Below are 21,902 nucleotides of genomic sequence, written 5' to 3' on the forward strand. Positions count from 1 at the left end.
ACATTCCTCTGCAGAAGAACAGAATAGACTTGCATTGGCATAGAAACTGCATGTAACTCAGTCCTATTTATTCTGATGGACCAGAGTAAAACAGCCTTTGCTAAACTACAGCAATAGTGTTATTTCCCCCTCAACATTTGAAGAGATGTATCAAAATCTATGTATACCCTAAAAATATGCTGCATGTGGGCACCTGCCCTGCGGCTAAAAAGTAAGCAAAGGGTGAGACAGGATCCAGAACAGCTTCCAGTGACCATCTGCCCAGTGTTTTAGGAAAACATGAAAGGCAAGCCTAGAAGGGGTAAAAGACATGCACAAGGTAGCAGAACTGATTAAGGACCAGCTGGAGGCTCCCTGCTCAGCTCATCGCGTATCTTCCCCTTGTTCTACCCATTTCCTGGGCCTCCCAAGCCTGTGATGAGAGCAAAGTCCAATAGGATTAAAACTCATTTGCTCCCATAGAACCCTAAATGAAGTGCAGACAAATCAGTTCATGGGGAGGGGAGGAGGAAATGCCACTCTGCTCTATCCATTGTCGCTCATGGGCCAATCCACACCTAGGTCCCTCCAGGACCCCAAAGCTACATTGTGAAGACCCAGGTCCCTGTCTCTGTGATGAGCCACCCGGGACTTTCCAGTAAAGAGTGTATACCCCTTAAGACCTGTTCCTGGTCCAAGATCGGTGCTCCTTTCTGTATCATTTTATCCCATAGCAGCCCAAAGGGGCAAGTCTGTGGTTCACAAATTAAAGGAACTTTACTTTCTCCTGCCATTGAATAGGAAAGCTAGGAGTGGCAAGATTTCTAATTAAAGCTTGTCTTCTTTCCCTGGCTCACTATGGTCTTCCTTATGTTCTATTATTCATTCACTGTCTTAAAGAGCATGTTGAGCACCACCAATGAGCCAAGTACTAGGTCAGGCTCTGAGATCCAATGGCAGAAGAAAGGCCACTGAGGCTCACAACAGAGAAACAGAGATGTGACTTCCAACCTCCACTGCAAAAGAGAACAAGCTCTGATCCAGCCAGATAATGTCCCTCCAACCCCTGGATCAGGGTCCCCTCAGTATAGAAAGCAAACAGGTTACAACTGGATAGAGTGCCTGAAGAAAAGCTGTCCTGTCAAAGGTCAGAATCACTGAGAATGCCCTCCCCACCCTGAGTCTCGCCAACCCACTTCTGCTTTCTTTTTTCCAAAAAGCCAAATATCAAACACATCAGCTAGAGGCCCACGCCAGCCTTGCTTCTACCAGGGATCTAACTGGGCAGAGATGCAGTGAGCATTTGGATGAAGGAACAGAGCTGGCAGTGGGGCATGTCCCTGCAGTGCCCACTTTTTGATGTCCTGTGGAGAGCTTAGAAAAATAAAGACAGATGGCAGAACATCAAGGTGGAGGAGATAACCCACAGTGGGCAAAGGGTTCCATCCCATGCCCAAGCCAGAGGGTTGCAAAATGGCTCTGTCCAGAAACAAGTTTCAGGAATCTGATTTGTCTCTTTCTTCAACCTTGTTTTAAAAATGATGTTGCTAACTCTTATTGGGGTAATGCAGCCACGTGTCTCTCTCAGTTCTCTGACTACCTGTGGCTACTCAGTAAGAACTTGATACGTGCATGAAGGTCCTGACTGGAAGACAACTTTTAGCCTCAGGAATTTGGAAAGAAGGGCAGTGTAGAGGCGCCTAGCATTTCCACTAATTATCTAAAGTGACTCAGTGGTTTTAGGCTTATCTGTTGCTGTCCTTAAGACTCTTTAATGCACCACTAAAGTTCGACAGTCCTGAAACAGAGCCAATGTGTGTGAGCTGCAGCAGCAGAAACTTTGGGCAGTCAGTAAAATCCCACTGTGTACATGCAGAGCAGTTTGCATTTCTCAGCTAATGGACACTTAGGCGGAACCTATTCCCTTGCTATTATGAAAAGAGTATCAACAGACAAGCATGTACCAATATCCCTGTAGTGGTATACTGAGTCCTTTGGGTGTGTGTCAGAAATGGTAAAGCTGGGTCTTGCGGTAGTTCTATGTTTGATTTTTTTTTTTTTTTGAGAAACCTCCATATAAATTTCCAGTGACCAGACCTCTTTGCATACCCACAGAAAGTAAATAACAGCTCCTTCCCACATCTTTACCAACATCTATTGTCATTTGTATCCTTGATTATTGCATTCTTTTTTTCTGGATGAAGATTATTTTTATTGATTGTTATTGAGTTCTACATTTTCTCTGCTCCCCTCCCTGACTCTCCCCTCCCCCGTTCAACCTCCCCCAAGGTCTCCATGCTCCCAATTTACTCAGGATATCTTGTCTTTTCTAATTCCTGTGTAGATTATATCTATGAAAATCTCTCTTAGTGTTCGCACTGTTGTCTAAGTTCTCTGGGATTGTGGTTTGTAGGCTGGTTTTCTTTGCTTTATGTTTAAAAACCACCTATGAGTGAGTACATGTGATAATTGTCTTTCTGTGTCTGGGTTACCTCACTCAAAATAATATTTTCTAGCTCCATCCATTTTCCTGCAAAATTCAATATGTCATTTTTTTCTGCTGTGTAGTACTTAATTGTGTAAATGTACCACATTTTCCTTATCCATTCTTTGGTCGAGGGGCATTTAGGTTGTTTTCAGGCTCTGGCTATGACAAACAATGCTGCTATGAACATAGTTGAGCACATGTCCTTGTGGCATGATTGACCATCCTTTAGATATATACCCAAAAGTGGTATTACTGGGTCTTGAGGGAGGTTGTTCCCTAATTTTCTGAGAAATCACTACACTGACAGCTGGGATGAAATAGAACCTCAAATCTTAGGCCAACTTAAGTTATATAATTATTACATTTATTGATTTGCATTTGTCAAACCACCGCTGCTTCTCTGGAATGAAGCTAACTTGAGCATGGTGATCACACTTTTTGTGTGTTCTTGAGTTTGGTTTTCAAGTATTTTGTTGAGAATATTTCCATCTATGTCAATCGTGGGGATTGAAAGTAATTTTACTTTCTTTTTGTGGAGGCCTTATCTAAGGTGTAATGGATTCATAAAAGGAGTTTGGGAGTTTCTCCCTTTACTATTTGATGGAATAATTTGAGAAGTATTGATGGGTGATCCTCAAGGGTCTTGGACTTTTCCTTGTTGGGTGGTTTCCTGCTATTGCTACAGTATTATTGGGTAGAGATCTGTTTAAATGATCTGTCTCATCTTGGTTTAACTTAGATAGGTCATATATATCCAGATATCTAGCAACTTCTTTTAAATTTTTCAGTTTGGTAGAATATAGTCTTCGGATTTATATTCTCGTGGTTCTCTGGATTTTATTGGTATTCACTGTTAATAGCTTCCCTTTCATCTTTGTTTTATTGATTTAGATCTCCTCTGTCTTTGTTTCAGTTCGTTTGGCTCATCTTGTTGGTTTTGTTAAAGACCCACGTCTCTGTTTCAGTGACTCTTTGTAGCTGTGTTTGCGTCTCACTTATTTCTATCTCGTTCTAATTATTGCTGTCTATCTAATACATTTTGTTTGGGCTTGTTTTTTTTTTCTTCTAAAGCCTTAAGGTACAGCCATGTGGTGGTTTGAATAGGAATGGCCCCTATAGACTAATGTGTTTGAATGCTTGACCCACAGGGAGTAGTGTGATTAGGAGATGTGACCTTATTGGAGCAGGTGTGGTTTTGTTGGAGGACGTATGTCACTTGGGACTCCTGAGGTCTCAGGTGCTCAAGCCACACCCAGCGTGGCGGTCTCTTCCTGCTGCCTGTAGATCAAGACATAGAATTCTCAGCTACCTCTTCAGCACCATATTTGCTGTGTGCCGTTATGCTTCCCACCATGATGATAATGGACTAAAATTCTGAACTGTGAACCATCACCAATGAAATGTTGTCCTTTTAAGAGTTGCTATAATTATCGTTTCTCACTACACAATAAAACTGTACTAAGAAAAACATTAAGTTATTTATTTGAGATTTCTTTGATGATTTTATATGTTCTACAAGACCACAACAACTACCAGCCATAGAAAGACAGTGGTATGAAATATAATTATTGGTAAATACTCTTTTCATAATAAAGCAGAGAATAGTTGTCTATCAGAACAATGATGAAAGCCCAAATTTAGTACAGAAACTGAGAAGAAAGGGTAAGAGAATGTCTACACATAAAATAACATCATCCCTTGGAAATGTCTACCTCCCTACTGTGGTCTGTGTGCAATTTTTTAAAAACCAATTGTTAAGTCCCAAAGCTCTAAAGCTCCAAATCATTCTTAAGCAATATCAGCAGACCCTCTCCTGTACCCAAGAGTCAGGGTAGATGAGCTTATGGTCCAAAACAGAAAAACAAACAAACGAAGAAAAACCTAAAGTCTTAGTAGTAGAAAACCGCAAAAGTTCCCTTCTTGCTCACACTATGTACTCTTCAGGAACATCTCTCTCTCTCTCTCTCTCTCTCTCTCGTCACTCGCTCAGTCTCTCCTCTTCTCTCTCTCTCTCTCTCTCTCCGTTCTCTTCTCCCCCGCGACCACCTCTCCTCCATCCCTACTCTCTCCTCTCTCTCTCTCTCTCTCTCTCTCTCTCTCTCTCTCTCTCTCTCTCTCCTCAAGCAAGTGACATAGTAAATGCAGTCTGACTGTGTGCCAGAAAGGTAGGAAGTCAAAAGTAGTTTGCAAAATAGTACTGACAACCAGCAGATACAGAGTGTTTTGTATGTGGCCTTCCTGCTAATCAATACTTGTTGTTTCTTCCACCTCAGGAGAGCTGACCCAGTACCAGGAATGACCACTCCTGAACAAATGTACTCCAATGTCATGCAGACGCTGAAGCATCTAGATTCCCACTTGCCCAATGGCAGCCACGTTATTTTATACGGTTTGCCAGATGGAACTTTTCTCTGGGATAGTTTGCACAACCGATATCACCCTCTAGGTATATTATGCTTGCAGATTCTTTTCGCCGTGCGTATGCATGTGTGGGTGTATGTGTGATGTGTGTACAGTACATACATATGATGTGTGTAAGTGCAAGGTTTGATATGTATGTATGATGGGTGTGATGTGTATTTATGATATATATAGTGTCTATGTGTGATGCACATGGAATGTATGTGTGATGTGTGTGATATGTATATGATATTAATGCAAGAGAAATTCAAAGAAGTAAAATTCATGCCATAAAGGATTCGCTAATAAGCTTGCCTGGTACATATAAAGTCACACAAAGTAGAAGATAACGGAAGAATCGCTCCTCCAACACGACTGGAGGATAAGTTTGGCTTAAACCTGAGAAAGATTATTCTGTACTGTAGCTGATGCTTAGGGATGCTGAGGAAATTCCTGCTGCTGTTTCTCTACTGGCTATAGCTGGGCTCCATTCCCGTAACAAAATTAGACAACCCTGACTTACAGCCACCCAGTAGACCCATCCCCATGCTCAAGGGGTCAGCACGGGGTTACAACCACTGTTAAGTCCTAGTCTGATATTAAGTCCCTATGCTCTTCTCAGGAAAAACATCATTCCGCCAGGTGGGCAAGACAAACCTGGGTGACAGCTATTCAAAAGGACCACTGGTATACGTAAAAAATATTTCTGCCAATATCTTTGCTGGCAAATCTCCCATCTGCCCAAGCGACCAAACTTGCTGTCTCCTATCTCTGTTTAAATTGTTCTGAGTGTAACATGGGGACCAACGCGAAAGAGATTTAAGCCTGTGTGGAATGGATGAGGCCAGGGTGCATATAAGTTAGTAAACTCTTCTATCCATGGCTGCTCCTCTTTGAGCGTGAGCCAGAGCTTTCCCTTGAGTACTAACTCTATGTACTTTTCTATCTCGCCTCCCCCACCTCCTCTTTTTCCTCCTGTAGTTCCTGGTTCAGCCAACTTTCCTAGCTCACTCAAGAAATTCCACTCCCATTCACAGGAGAAAAGAATTAATACCCAGCTCTTTAGTCTTCTCCCTTGAGGGGAAAAAAACAGATATCTATATTCTGCCAATTAAGATGAAGTCATTTGCTCCATGAAAGTGTATCACAAATATTATCCAAGCAAAGCACTGTCCTGCCTTGCATAAGGAGAGCATAGCTTCCCTGTTCATACAGCTTCTTATCCTTATAGTTGAAAATATGATAACACACAGAACTTCACTCCTTTCTGAACCCCAGTGTGTGTTTAAAGACAACCACTTGGGTGAGGGAAGTCTGTTTGAGCCATGGGCATGAAGACTGTAGTTTCCTAACAAATTAATTCCATTAGGTCACCGAATTTCTCATGATAAGAGAAGCTTGGGGAAGGGGAGTGTCCTTCCTTCTACTCCATCACACCAGTAGTAACATGTTTCAAAGTTTTATGATTTTAAATTCCATTTTCTTCCATAAACTCTGGTTAAACTAGCTACATAAGTTCAATCAAACTGACTATGCACACTTAATTTAACAGCAGTAGGTAACAATGATACCATGCAACTTGAGAGAGAAGGAAGGGGAAAGATGATTAGAGAAATCCATCTAGCCCTCGCACTGGGGAAGGGAGTAGAGACAGGACAGTTCTGTAGCTCACTAACAGCTATTCTTGTGGAATCAGTGAACAAACTCCAGACTCAGGGAGAGACCCTTTCTCCAAGAAATAAGGTAAAATGTTATAGTGGCATTTCATTTGTATTTTATAAAATAAGGCTTGCCTGAAGATCAGAGTGTAAAACAGCCCTACTGGTCAGCCATACAGACCAGGAAATGGTAACACACACCTTTAATCCCAGTAGCCTCACTAGTTGCCATGAAAACGGGGCATTGCATGCCTTTAATCCAAGCTCTTAAGGAAATTATAAGACAAGATTAGACAGCTCTCAGTCTCATTCTGAGATTCCTGAAGGAAGTATCACCATTTCAAACTGAGGTAGAGGTAAGAGCCAGTGGCTCACCTCTCTCTCTCTCTCTCTCTCTCTCTCTCTCTCTCTCTCTCTCTCTCTCACACACACACACACACACACACACACACACAGAGAGAGAGAGAGAGAGAGAGAGAGAAAGAGAGAATATGTAGAAAGAGATATGGATGATAGATATGATAAAGATAAATATAGATAAATGAATATAAATAAACATCAAGGACCATCCTAAAGAACTTGTAAATTTCTGAGACACAAACTATGTGTGTCTTTTAGCCATCTGGAATAGAAACTTTCCCTTTAATCTTTAAGGAGGTCCAGTGGCATCCATAGGAACACCCCAGTGGATCATGAACACACACACACACACACACACACGAGTATAAGAAAATTTTCAGATCCTGGTAATTACTGTTCACCATAAACAGTACCACTGTCTACTGCCGGATTTTTTTTCTTTTTGGTACTAGCATCAAAGCCAGGGTCTCACATGCTCTAGCTATGCTACTGAGCTACATTCTCAGACAATCTCAGTTAATCTGGTGATTAACTAGGATATCTTTCTGATAAGGAATTACAGCCACACACAACCTCTTCACACTAGGGCTCTTCGATTCAGGGGCAGCTGTGGTGGGAGGGGAGACTAAGTTTATAAAATACAGGATAACATCTAAAAAGCAAATGATAAAGACTCGGTGCCAACAAAGGGAAGAAGCCACACCCCCTCTCCCTTTCCATTAAGCCATTAGTCTGTCATAAGTGCACCCAAGCACCCTTCTACTTGAGCACCCCTGAGGCATCCTTCCCTGTGGCATCCTTCCTTCAAATTGGCAAATTCAAGTTCAAAGAAAAACACTTAAGAACATTTTCCAACTATCTTCTACTTATTACAGAGACTTTAATCCTGTTCAGCAGACCTATCTCTTTGTGCGCCAGGTTCAGAGGGAGCAAGTATCGGAACAGTGAGCAAAAAAAGGAAAAGGAAGAGAGCCTGGACTTGATGAACCAGGTTATACCCAGGGTCCTCATCCAAGGGAGATGCTGTTATCTTGGCAGGATAGCAGAAGGGCAGGGCAAAGCAGAATGGAGCAAGACTTGACGAGCCGATCACCATGACTTTACTGGCAGTCATCGCTTGTGGCTTTCTAGTTCTGACATTACCTTATACCGCACTGGAAGATCAACATATGTTCCCTCCAAAACAAGCAAGTCAAATCTACTTTTCAGTGTTTCTTATCTAATGTGCAGGTGAAAAGCAAGGCCCTGTTCAATCATCTGATGTTTTTCTCTTGACTTTGAGATGTTCTAAGATCCTCTATTATCCTCTTTAATTTTTTGAGAGTGTGAGAAGTGTCTAATGGATCCAGCATCAGCTGCTCATGCTGGAGATTGGTGGGAGAGCTGGATTTTGTATGTCAGTCACAGCACAAAAACTGACTGCTTCTGAGGTGGATAAACTATAAAGAGGGAGGGGCAGCACTGGGAGAGAGAAGATATCACAGTGGCTATAGCTAGTGCTTCCACAGTTTCTCGGGAGACTCCAGGGCAATAGACTTTTCACCGCAATGACATAATACCCGAGACAAATTGTGTAGAGGAAGACTTGTCTATCTAGGCTCATCATGCCGAAGATTCAGTCCCCCTGGCTTGACCCAATGTACCCCTCCAGGTGTCATGGAAGTGGAGGTGTGTGTGTGTGGGGGGGGTGGTACCTGATGGCTAACAGGAAGCAGACAGAAAGGAGGAACTGGAAACCAGGTATAACCTTTAAAGACATTCCCAATGAACTACTTCCTCCAGGCGGGGTCACCTCTTTAAGTTTTCAGAACCTCTTAAGACAGTGTCACAGGCTGGGAAGTGAGTGTTTCAGACATGGAATAGGACAGATTCATATGCAAACAATAATAATTCATGCAACACTTTCCCCTTTGTTTTTATATACCTCTTTTACCTGAGTAAAACAAACAAAAAAAAACAACAACAAACACAAAAAACCTGTGAGGTACATTTCCTAACTAGGACTCAGTAAGACAACTATGGAAAAACTCTTAATCCAGTATCATCAAAAGAGATGAATATCCACTGACATCCCCATCCCACCCAAGTGCAAGGGAGCCACCCCAGTCATATTTGAAGGGCTGTGATTCAGACTTTCAGGCATTCTGAATGCCAGTCCTCAACATGGAACAACTGGCTCAGACCTAAGTGTTTCATAAGAACAGAAAGGAGGATTCAGTCAATTCCCACCTGGGATGGGGCTCTCTGGGCCTCACAGAAGCTTGGAGCTTGATGATATCACCAAGAAGCAGGTGTTGCCTAGTGATGAGCTTTGCTCAAGTCACGCTGGTCCATTTATAGCTGTAGGAGACTCTGCTGTCTCTGGAGATGAGAGGAGGCCAGCGCCCCAGGCCTTTCCTCTCCAAGATTAAGGAACGCTGGGCATAGACTCCTTAGGGCTCCTTCCTGACTTGGGCTTAGGCAGAAGTAAAATACAGGCATTCCTCAAAGCTATGCTGACTGACAAATCAAATCAGAATAAATGCCACCATCTGAAAGGGAGGCAGGGTCATCTACAAATGTCCCTGAGCATTGCCATCTGATTGCATATGACTTATCAGACCTCTGTGTTTTCCAGGCCAGCTCAATAGAGATGTGACCTATGCAGACTTCTTCTCCTTCCTGAGCTGCCTCCAGGTAAGCCCAGAAGCCTGCTTCATGATCTCATCATACACACACACACACACACACACACACACACAAATGCACACAAGCATATGTGTACACACACCCCTCACTGTGTCTATGCCTCTTTAATCAAAGTGTTCTTATCTTCTCTCAGGTCAGCCCCTGCAGTGGATGGATGTCTTCCAACAAGACCCTCCGGACTCTCACTTCACAGGTAGAGCCGTAGAGTCCTCTGTCCCTGTGTTTGCAGTAGACTTTCCTCAGGATGGGAATCTACAGCATAATGGTCACCAACCTGGCAAAGAACAAAATCACATGGTCATGGAGCCAGAGAGGGCAAAAGAACTTGTGTGTCCTGTCTGCCTCCACCCCTCTCCAGGAGGGCATATGTGTCTCATGCATGAACACATATACACACACAGCTGGTAAAATAAGGCAATGAACTGGGGAGCTGAAGAAGAAAAGTCTTATGTGTGACCAGATGCTCAGAGAGGATCACCACACATGTCTGAAAGAATTCATTTCCCAAGCAAAGTATCTTATACTTCGTTCATAGGTTGTATCTTTATAAGAATTAATGAAACTTATTTTTTTGTTTTTTAGTTTTGAGACAAGCCTGGATATGTGACCCAGGCTTGCTCTGAAAACAGAAAATTTTCTTTCTTGCCTCAGTTTTCCAGGTACTGAGAAAGGAGGCATGGTCTACCAACTACAAATTTTGTTAATATAACTTTATTGTAAAGGACTTGCAAATTAAAAAATATATACAGTCTGATAAAAAATTTTGAAAACATAAAATGTATAAAAAAATCTACTAAGAACAGCAACAAAAATTGGGCTGTAGTCATCTGTGATAGTATACACTGGGAGATTATGCTACAGAGGCGGAGGCAGGAGGATAACAAGTTTGAGGGCTGAGCTACAACTTTTGGGGCTAGGAATATGACTTGATAACTAAGAGCATTTGCTGCACAAGCTTGAGAGCTTGAGTTCAAATTGCCAGCACATACATATGAAGCTGGTCACAGCTGCACACATGGCTGGAACTACAGTGCTGTGGGGGACAGAGACAAGACAGCTAGCCCAGCTCCAGGCTCAATAAGAGAACCTGTGTCATGGCAATAAAGCAGACAGTGACAGAGTGACTCACCCTTCTTCTCTGACCTCAATGACTGTGCATGACACACACACATGCACACACATGTGCAAGAACACCTGCACACACACACAAGTTTAGGCTGGGGCGATAGCTCAATCAGCCAGTGAAGTGCTTGCCATGTAATCACATGAGCCAGAGTTCAGTCCCCAGCACCTAAGTGAAAAGCAAGAGCAGAATGCTGGGGAAGTGGTCAGGAGCATCCCTGGAATTCACTAGCCATCCAGACAACCTAACCAAATAAGCAAATCCAGGCCAGTGGTGGATGGATCCTAAGCGGTAATGTCTGAGGCTGTCTTTTGGCATCTATACACATGTATACACATCTGCACACATACCTATATATGTGTGTTCACACATGCACATACAGAGCAAACAATTATCCATTTATCAGTATGTGAGTGTCTATTATCACTTCCATAGGTATCTAGGGGTTTTGCCTACTAGATTGAAAATACATAAATTCCAATGTTCTTAAATTGTTTCTCCACATTATAATAGCACAACTATTTTGCAGTGTCCAACATACAAATGTGGCAGGATTTATTCCACCCACGTGTGCAATTGGACACATGGTTGTTTCCAGTTTTTCACCATGATGAATAACAACATGTGTGTTTTGTGGTGTCTCTGTTTCCTATGACAAGCTCCTCTAAGATATATTCTTCATGTAAAGGATTTGATTGGTATAGCCAAGCTCTTGTCTAGAGCCATGAAACTAACCTATGTTTTTGTTCATCCACCCTGACATTCAATATTATCAAGGTTGTTCATCTCATCTTTGTCAAATTCATGTAGAAAAGTAGAATCTTACTACTTTAATTTACACTATTTTGATTCCTAATGAATAGTAACATTTTTCATATGTTCAATGGCCATTTGCACATGAATATACTTTAATGTGCAGAGCTGTTTTCTGCTGATGGCTTAGAGATAGGAAAGTGGAGTGGTATGTGGAAGATCAATTTCTTTCTCTGCCTGAATTGTCCCATGAAAGTCAAAGCTGAGGTTTCATGGAATTCTTTTGCTTCCCTTGTATTCAGAGAGCAGAACAACTCTCCAATACACTGAAAAAAATGGCAGCCACCGAGACATTCACAAACTTCAATCTTTTCTACACGGATTTTGCCTTCCACGAAAGTAAGTTGCTTGTTTTCATCTTGACAGGAGGCAAGCCCAGCAGCTGCAGGGTGGGGCTGTGTTACACAGTGCATGGAGCAGACTAGGCAGGGCGACCCCTGTGTATCTGACATGACGACTCTGGGCACTGAGAAAAGAGAAAGCATGAGGTGCTGTCTGGCAGGTTGAGAATCAATGCCACCTCCTCACTTCCCCATTGTTCCAGAGTCTCTGAATCGACAGGACCAGTGAGTGGCTGGCTGGGAAGAGTTGGAGCTGGAAGTCCCTACTCTAAAGGACTCAGCTAACAATTCTTGCCAGATTAGCAATGCCTTGTTTACCTGTGTGCTGGAAATAGATGTGACAGAAGGGAAGAGTGAGGCCACGCCCCCTGTGGTAGAGTGCTCACTACCTAGAATAAGCCTGGAACTGAAATTAAGCAGAAGCTCTTAGGGAGGGGTAAAACAAAAACAAAAACAAAAATAAAACAAAAATCCTTCTAAAAGTAAACCATGTCCCAACTCTCTGGAAAGAATTTTTTTTTTTGATAGCATTCTTACTAAACATGGGAACCACCTACAAATGACTACACGAACTCAGGCTTGCTTACTAGACTCACTGATTCATCCTTTACATCCTGACTCTCTTTAAAAATTACTTCTTGTTTGTAACCCTCCCAAGATTCATTTTCATTGTTAAGCAATTTTTCTGCATGAGAAAAGGCCCTGTTGATTGACTGCCAGCTGAGATGATGCTAATGTAAGGTTCAGTATGTACAGCAGAGAGAAGATTCCTCATTGCTGTCCCTCAGCCTAGCCCCCCAGCCCAGGCATCTGGAAGGCAGCAGATGGCCGTCATGAATTATTGAATATTACATTAGCTGACATGGTTTGCACTGCAGACGGGAGGACTGCAGCTCTGAACATCCTTTCAACAAGATTGATCAGGCTTTACTAGATTTCCTTCCTACATGACACTCAGCTCTCTCATGGGGAGAGACACTTTGATAAATAACCTCTCATTAAAATGCAGGGTTAAAGACTTATTAATGAATTCTTGATGTAAACAAATGCACCACCAAGTGATCTTTGATCGTTACCAACCTTGAATGTGAGTAAAGTTATTAAAAAATCTAATAATGTCTAACATTCATGTGGGACATTTTTTTATTGTCCAGAATGATTTCTACAACTGTCATTCATTATCTCTGGTGATGCAGGCATTTCGCTGGGCATCGCTATCCTCTCCAACTCCAAAACCTCCAAGCGGGGATTCCTTTTTAAATGTTTTTATTAGCATATATTAGTTATACATAATAATGGCTTCATTTTGACATTTTTTTAAATTTTTTTTTTGTTTTGTTTTTCGAGACAGGGTTTCTCTGCAACTTTTTTAGAGCTTGTCCTGGAACTAGCTCTTGTAGACCAGGCTGGCCTCGAACTCACAGAGATCCACCTGCCTCTGCCTCCCGAGTGCTGGGATTAAAGGCATTTTGACATTTTGAACATGCACATAATATATTTCAATCATACTCACCTCCTGCTACCATCGCTTGTCCTCCTCCTACACCCATTAATGCCTTCCACTTCCCAGATAGCCCCCCATGACTTTCATATCTCTCGGTCTATGTAGGGCACGGTGTGTTTTATTGGGGTTATTTACAGGTGCTTGTATGGGAATTTTTTTTCAGGAGCATATGCACTGTGCCAATGGTTACACACTGAAGAAAATGTCTGTCTCCTTCATCAACCATATCCACATCTTAGTATCAAATCCCTTGCTTGGAAATTCCTATCAACAATGAGAAAAATTTCCTGTTTCATTATTTCTCTCCCAGTTCTTAAAAACAAGTGTGAAGATTCAGTTTTGCCAGCTTCCTCTTGGCCATCTGAAGTTATTGAGCACCCAAGCAGGGAAGACACGTGGGCACAGGAAAAGGAGAGTGGAGGCAGGGGGTGGTATTCTGGGCCTTTCCTGTATCGATGCCTCATAAAGCATTTAATGGCTATGGACTTCCATGTCTTCTTCTGAAAGGGCCAGAATTTGTATCTCCCTTTCGGGGACTATTATAATATCTCAACTTGTGGCCAAGTTAAGAAATGTTAAACTTGAAATCCTAGCATTTATCATAGTACATAGAACAATCGTCTACTCCAGACCCTTCTCTGGGGATAACCTTTCATCTTAAAAATCATGGCAGCCTATTAACTCGGTAATCTGTCCCTAGTGCTTATAACTTGCTATTATAAGAAGAGCCCAGAATTTATAAGCATGTTCTTATCTCACTTCAGACATAGATCATAGGATTGTGGAATAGCAAAGACGGGATAACTGTTAGCTGGCATCACCCGCCGGCTTGTCGTCATTGTGGGTAAAGTACCCCACACACTCTTCAACTTAAGTATTCTCTTTCAGAGTCCAAGCACCTCCCATAATCATTCATACCTGAGGAAATATTTCCACAAGTCCCCTGAGGAAGCTATGGTGTAAATGCAGCTCATTATTACCCAGATCTCCTTTCATCAGAAATAAAAACCCAGTAGAGGTGTTTATTAAATCTGCAGTCTGAAGCCCTATGAAAATTGCCCTAGTCTCCACACTGCGTTAGAGCTGGGTACCGCACCGCAAATGTCCTCTTTTTTCATCACACAGTCTCATATCCCTGTGACAGAGAAAATCGGAGCTGAGCATCCCTGACACTTGGAGGTAGGCACAAGACCTATTTGCTCTCCACTCTGACAGCCTGGGTTCAGCACTGAAAGGTGATGGCTCCTTCTGTCATTTGTCATTTGCTGACTCATTCTCCAACTGCTTATGATCTAAGAAGAAGTAGAAATTTGCCTCCAAGACATGTCAACTTGAGCATGTGACATCCTTTTTCTTTCTACCCCACCTCCGCAGTGGTGGAAGAAGGAAAATGCATCTTGACTGATAAGGTCATTTTCACATTGACAGCTTAAACATACCTCCTGCTGCCCCTGGCTTCAAAGACAGCCCAGCTGCAGTAAACTTATGCTCTCTCCCCTGTATGTCTGCAAAAGCAGTCAATGACCTCATGGTGCTGATCAGAATGCAGATTTCTGTTTTAAATATCTGCTAGTTTTACTATTCATCAAAGCAAGAGCTACCACACGCCCCATAAATCTTTCTCCACTGCTTCTGTGGCTCTTTAAAAAGATGTCCATGAGCAGAATTTTTCTGACTTACAGATAAAGAAAATATGTTATGCACCAAATCCCAACAGATGTTCCATGATCATTCAAGAAGCTTAATTTAGTTCTTCCAAGACACAAATAGGGAGACAACTGTGTTGGTAAAGTGCCTGCCACACAAGCATGAGGACCTGAGTTCAGATCCCCAGACTCCACATAGAATACCGTGGCACATGTCTATAATTCTACCACTGAGCAGATCCCTGAAACTCTCTTACCAGACATCCCGGACAAGTTGATGAGCTCCTGGTTCAGTGAGAAATCTTGTTTCAAAAACTAATATATCAAGCAACTGAGTAAAAAGCTCAACATCTACCTCTTGCCTTCACACACACACACACACACACACACACACGAATGTATGGATGCCCATCCATAAGCACACACAAGAACAAGTGGGAAAGACTAATCTGCCATGTTGTCCTTGACTGGGCCTCTTCTTGAGGAAGAAATGCATGCCATACCTGCTGTTGCCTTTCTCCTGCAAACAGAATCTTATCCTGAAACTGTCGCAAAGAATCATTCCCTCTAGTAATAGGCAAGGTACACATAAAACCTATAGTCTTGCCCGTGAGTTACTCACCCTTCAATTTTATATCCCTGGTGGCCACTTCTATGTGGCAAACAGTACCTTGGAAGAAACATAATTGTATGAAAAAAATTGTTTTCCTTGTGGATTGACTGATTGCATACTTGGTGACTCTGTGTCATGTTCTTTTAATATTAACTATTATTTCATATGGCAAATCAGTTATTCTGAAGGCTGGACTCTGCCATGCTAGACTACTAGAATGCAAAGTTGAGACCAAGTTTGAAAGCATGGATAAGTTTCCCAACAGGGAGGAATACATTATTAGTGATACCATATAGAATTGTCTGAGTATGGTGATAACGGGAAGTCCTTGGCGGAGAAGCAATGCAGTGCTGAAGCCCTCGTCCAATGTACGTGGGCCTAAGCTCCGGTTCCTTCATTGCCTGCCACACAGAAGAAAACAGCCCTTTCCTCCCCGCATTACATTCATGCTGTGTGGCAAAACTTAGTGAGTAAATATCCTCCTCCCTTTCTTTTATTCTTCACTGCTGTGTTTCCTTTTCATAATCCCACAAGTGTAGAATTGCTTACTCTCCAAAGGGACTAAGAGGGACCATTTTGAAAATAGTTATCAGTTCTGATGATTGAATTTTATCTGTCTGCTCTATGAAGAGATACATCTACATCTCTCCATTTCTTTGGGGAGCACAGAAACTCAAATTAAAATGGAAATATTTTAGAACAGTTTTATTTTATTTTTTTAGAACAGTTTTAAAGCTTGGAGTCAACAGTGAGCCAAGCTGAAAGAAACTCCTACACAAACAACTCTGACCCCTTTAACATAGAACCCTAGCAATGGCTCCTTCAAGGAACTCTATCTTGACTTAACTCATTTTTTAAACACTTTTTAACATTTTTGTTGACTCACATTTGCCTTCCACTGTGAAGTTTTCTCGCCTCCCAATCACTGCAATTTTATTGTAGATTTTCCTCTGACCACTGAAGGCACACGTTTTGTTGTTGTCTTTCACTTGAAACACGTGTGATTTATTGTACATAAATCACTCGTTAATAACACGTGTTAAAAAGGAGCTGTGAAGGACTCGTATGTCAGCTGTTGACAGTATTTTCAGAGCTGGTTTACAAACTGCACTAAAATTAGTCTCATTAGTTTTAGTTACATCCCTTCATTCTGTGTCAAATATTTTCATTAGTATAATCCGACCGTACATTGTAGTGGGAGGAGATGTGCATCTTGGCTGAGCTTGTCATGCCACCTTCTCTGCAAATGTGGAAAACCTGTAAGTTCTGTGTGTGAGGCTTCCTACTCCAGCACACCAGAGAAGCCATGGAGATTTGGGTGAAGTTCACGACTTGCTATGTATCTCCTTAATCCCAAAGGGCTCTGACTTTCCTCATCCACCTGCGGTTTCCCAGCAGGCTCTATTTGAGGAAGTTGTGGGGCCATGAGAGAAGTGAAAGGGATACATGAGAGAATGGAACCAACATCACTTCTGAGGTCTCAAGGACTAGAGGTTGAGGTCCATACCAAGTGGAATCCCTGCCCCACACCATCCTTGTCAATTTTTGATCGAATGCAAGAGATGGATACTGTAGAGATATAAAGAGCACTTAAGGGTCCATAGGTGTGACCTCAGCTCTGCATTTACAGAAACTCTTAAAATTCCTGGCTCTTCATAACACATAACCTGTTGGATATTCAGGCTGGAGGTGGGTTTGATAGACAATCAACCTAAAACTAGAAAATTGGAAAACAATTCCCAGGAAGGAGCAGAAAACTGGCTCATCCCCTACTAGACAAGAGGAAAGTGAAGAGCCTGAAGCAATCGTGAATGGTTTGCACATCACATGAACAGGCAGAGAGGGGCATCCCTGAACAGGTAGAGCCGGTCCTGTGGTCAGGAAGGGGACCTAGAGCCCAAGGGAGCCTCAGCATGACATGCAAAGAAATTTAGAGTAATTGAAATTGAACCAAAAACAAAAAACCTGATTCCAAGGTTGTGTGCGCAAAGATGTCAAAACAGGCAGGGAACTGGAAACAGGCATATCAGCTTCCTATGGCCACTCCCTTTTACTGAACACTGCAGCCAAAGGCAGGAAACAAACTGTTTGAGGGGTGCAATCTGGTGTAGAAGAACCAACTGAGCTTCTTCATAATAGTGAGTGTGGCTTCCTCATCAGGACAACTCTTAACTTTCCATCGAAGGACAAATCCATACCAGTCCTCAGGGGGAAGAAAGAACCCTTCTTTACCAGAAGAAAGTAATTTGAGGTTTCATATGGGGAATACACCACACAATGGCACAGCAGACAACTCATTGAGAGTCTTCCAAGAGGTGCAAATGCTACTTACCAACAGCAGCTTCTTCTAAGAACCACCAATTAAACCCAGGAGTGCACCCTGAAAGGCAAAGGAGCTAGTGCTTGGAATGTACGGGCAGGATGATCAGGAGTTCAAGGCCATTCTTGTATATCTAGCAAGTTAGAAACCAATCCAAGCTATATAAAACCTGACTCGAAAATAGACAAAAAAGAAAAAGAGCCACCTCTCACCCTGATCAGGAATAAGCTAAGTGGGGCATCAGCATGATATTTCCCACTGAACTCTGATAAGGGAAACATTATTTGCCACCTTGGGAACAAAGGTTGGCATGTAAGAAAGGATGGCATCTCAGCAGTCATTGCAAAAGCAACAGAGGATTGATTCAGCCTCATGCCAGTGACATCACCAGACAGTGCCCCCATCCTTCCCCGGGTTAAGGAGAAGGAAAGGGCACAGTCCTCTGGCCTTGAGGTTGAGGAAACTTGGAGAAACAGGTGGAGAGCACAATTGGAACATAACTGCACTGCAGATTTTGATGCATGCTAGAAAAGTGAGGTGCTCTGCTGGAAGCAGAAGTCTCAGATGGTTCCCCTCTGAAGGCTCTCCAGGGACTGCAATTTCTGTGAGGAATTCATATTGGCTTCGTGATATCACAACATAGAATTAATTGTGCTGTTGCCGTGGAGGAACTGACATGCGTAGTCTTTTATCCCTGTTGAAGGACAGTTTTATTACTTTTCATCATTTTGGGGCTCATAATATTTTCTCTGTAGCCATGCTCTCTCTAAATGCAGTGTTGAGATAATTTTATGCAATTATATTTCTGACACGCTGTATGATTGTTCTTGGTGATTGCTTGACATACGTAGGCAGTGTCTGCACATGGCAGCACGTGAGAGGAGATATTAGCAAAATGTCATCTTCACGTCTGCAAAGAGGCCTGTCCTGCCACACGAGGGAAAGATCAGATGGACTTAAACGGTTGCTGCACATTTTAACACTCATGTGACTTCCCCTGCCCGCCCTAACACACAAGCCACATTCACCCCATATTTTCACACATGTTCTTTTTAACTTAGAAAAAAATCACACAGTGGGGAGATTATGGCTGTTCTGAAAACTCCCAGCCCAAGGCAACAGCTCAGAGGGAGCCATGATGAGGTAAAATAAGGGCTGGAGGGCTGGAGAGATGGCTTAGTGGTTAAAAGTACTGGCTGTTCTTCCAGAAGACCAGGGTTCAATTCCTAGCACCCACAAGGCACCACTATTTGCAACCCAGGGATCTGATGCCCTCTTCTCGTCTTCATGGGTACCAAGTATGCAGGTAGCACACCGACATGCAGGCAGGCACAACATCTATACACAAGAATTAAAGAAAAGAGCAGGAGACATTGGATGACATCACACAAGCTCCTTATCCTTGGCATCATGAAACTCATCTGTAACCCTCCAACTGTGTGTTTTTCAGTCATAGAGGAGTGGCAGAAAAGAGGTGGCCAGCCGTGGCAGCTTATTGAGCCCGTGGATGGATTCCACCCCAATGAGGTGAGTGTTGTCACATGGTGGTCACTGAGGCTATCTGCTTGGTTTTCTAAAATACATGCAGGCATTCATATGTTGGTGTTTATCCTAATTTATTCCCAGAAGTAATTTTAGATTGTGTGAACACATATGTAACATAGAAAATTCAGTAAAATAATGTGAAAATCAGAGATAAAGTAAAATAAGGTATAAAATTTACCAGGGTCTCTGATGTGGTTTCTACAGTTCATAAAATATGTGGAGGGCAACCCCGAGGAACTGTCCCAGGAGACCTACAAAACCTGCTCAGGGCTCCCTAGTGGCCAGTGAGAAAAGAGCCATCAGCCATGCCTTACATAAAAATGAAGTCAACACCTAGAAAAAAATGACTGCAAAATATGATCAAAATACATCATACACATGTATGAAATTCTCAAAAAAATGCATTATACTTAAAATAGTAATAATAGCAAGGATTTCTGAATGTGAGATGTATGAGAAACATTGTATGAGTCTCTCTAGAAAGAACACCATGAGAGAACAATGCTTTAGCAATGGCTTACAGAAAGAGCCATTCCTCCTCTCTGAATTCAAGCAGTGCTAGGAAGGGGCTGTGCTCCGGTTTCTTTACACCTCATGGGAGCTGAGGGCTGGGGCTTAGTCACGCTTGTCCCACTCCCCTCCCGTTATCCAGCCTTCAGACAGCGAAGCTCTACTTTTATCTGCCCCATATACTTGACAGGCTTGTGACATTTCTATTTTAAAAAGAGAAGAAAGCACCAGGGAGCTCTTGTGACACTTGGAAATCCTGAAAGCTAGTTTTCTACGGGGTGGGATGGCTGTATGCCTTGGGGGCAGTCCTCTGTCACCATAGGCACCTGACCCAGCTTTGGTCAGTGTGGTATGGAGACAACAAGGCCCCCACCCCCAGGCTGAGTGCAGGAAGGGTCAGGTGCCCTTGAGAACGTGAATGGAATTCATCTTCCCCAGGCATGGGCTCAGCAATTGTCCATGGGCATGGTGAAAAATTACCTCAAAAGGAAATAAAAAAGAAAGGGGGGCTTAATGGGTAAAAGACAATGAAGACATCAATACACGGTACACTTGAAGGAGAAGATTAAATATCTACCTCACTGTTTAAAACAACCAATTTTTAGAAATCCTAGTAATACACTCAGAATATTGAATTTCTGTGTGTCAGATAAATGAGTTGTTCAAAGAATTATTGGCTAGAAATTAGTAATTGGGATCTGGCTCCACAAAAATGATTATATATATATATATATATATATATATATATATAGAGAGAGAGAGAGAGAGAGAGAGAGAGAGAGAGAATAATGTGAAATTCCACCCCTTTTTTTAGAAAAGGTACCCTTCTAAAACACCCTTCCTCGGGTTCCCTAGGCTTCTGGGATCAAATGACCCTTCCTGCCTCAGCTGCCCACCTAGTCAGAACTAAAGGCAGTTGGGACACATCCTCCCACGGAGGTAGGGGTTCTTGAGCTCCTCTTGGCACAACAGAAGTCTGATTCCATTGAGGACAGAGGCATAAAAAGATGGCCAGCTATGGTGTCACCTGAAACCAAACACAAAGAAGATGCCCAAAGTTCACAGAGCTTTGTTTTGTCCCTCAGGACATACGTGTTCACATTATCAAATATCAACCCGTCCCTGTCTGACTCTTAAAATAATTTTAAAGTTCAAGGTCTACCAAATTGGGAGCCTATGCTGGAGTGTGTATGCTTTACATACAATTGGTTATTGAAATCAGAGTCCCAATGCCTTGTATGTCCCATAGTCTTAACATGATTCCTGTACGGTGTGTTCCACAATGCGTGAGTGAGTGGTGAGTGAGCGAGCACGCGTACCCATGTCTAAAGTGGGCAGCAGTGGGCCACCATGCTCAAACCCTCCTACCTATCAAACATATTGTGCTGAAAAGTCCAGGTTGACACCTTGCCATCCAATAGTGTGTGTTGAGTGTCTGCCCAACTGCCAAAACTCAAAAATGAACAGAAAATCAGTTTCATTGTTTAAGATTATAGCATACAGTAGGAGAGAGATGGGGAAATAAATGAATATAATGTGGTAACGCTAAGTGTGCAAGCAAGAATGATGGGCTGGGAAGGTGGCAGAAGATGATGTTAGGAAAGGGTGTCTGAAGGATGTGACGTCAGAACTAAGACCACGACTAACAAAGGGAATGGAGAGGTGGAGTAAAGGCTGCAGGAAGTGTGTCAAGCATCAGAAACAGCACAAGCAAAGGTCTGAAGCTAGAGAAAGCTGAGAATGCTGGCGGGGAGTGGGGGGGAGTCCACATGCTTCAGTGCAGCTCGAACAGAGAGAGGTGCGTGGGATGGAAAGGAAAGAAGAAGGGCTCCGAAGCAGATGCTGGCAAGCCTGCATGAGGTTCCCCTTTTTCCAGGAAGAATGAGGCCAATGGATGTTTCCTAGCCAGAAATC

The 21,902-nt window shown here is 42.6% G+C and overlaps 1 protein-coding gene across 1 annotated transcript in view; it reads left to right on the forward strand.

Annotated features, from left to right (window-relative positions):
• Window positions 1-21,902, forward strand: part of Aoah (acyloxyacyl hydrolase) — a 192,659-nt gene that overhangs the window by 162,660 nt on the left and 8,097 nt on the right. Inside the window, exons 16-20 of the mRNA XM_038334078.1 lie at window positions 4,741-4,913; window positions 9,503-9,561; window positions 9,707-9,766; window positions 11,752-11,848; window positions 19,384-19,460. Of these exons, the coding sequence (XP_038190006.1) occupies window positions 4,741-4,913; window positions 9,503-9,561; window positions 9,707-9,766; window positions 11,752-11,848; window positions 19,384-19,460 (466 nt within the window). The remainder of the gene's footprint in view (window positions 1-4,740; window positions 4,914-9,502; window positions 9,562-9,706; window positions 9,767-11,751; window positions 11,849-19,383; window positions 19,461-21,902) is intronic.

This window comes from Arvicola amphibius, chromosome 6 (assembly GCF_903992535.2).
Source record: "Arvicola amphibius chromosome 6, mArvAmp1.2, whole genome shotgun sequence".
Taxonomy (NCBI): Eukaryota; Metazoa; Chordata; class Mammalia; order Rodentia; family Cricetidae; genus Arvicola; species Arvicola amphibius.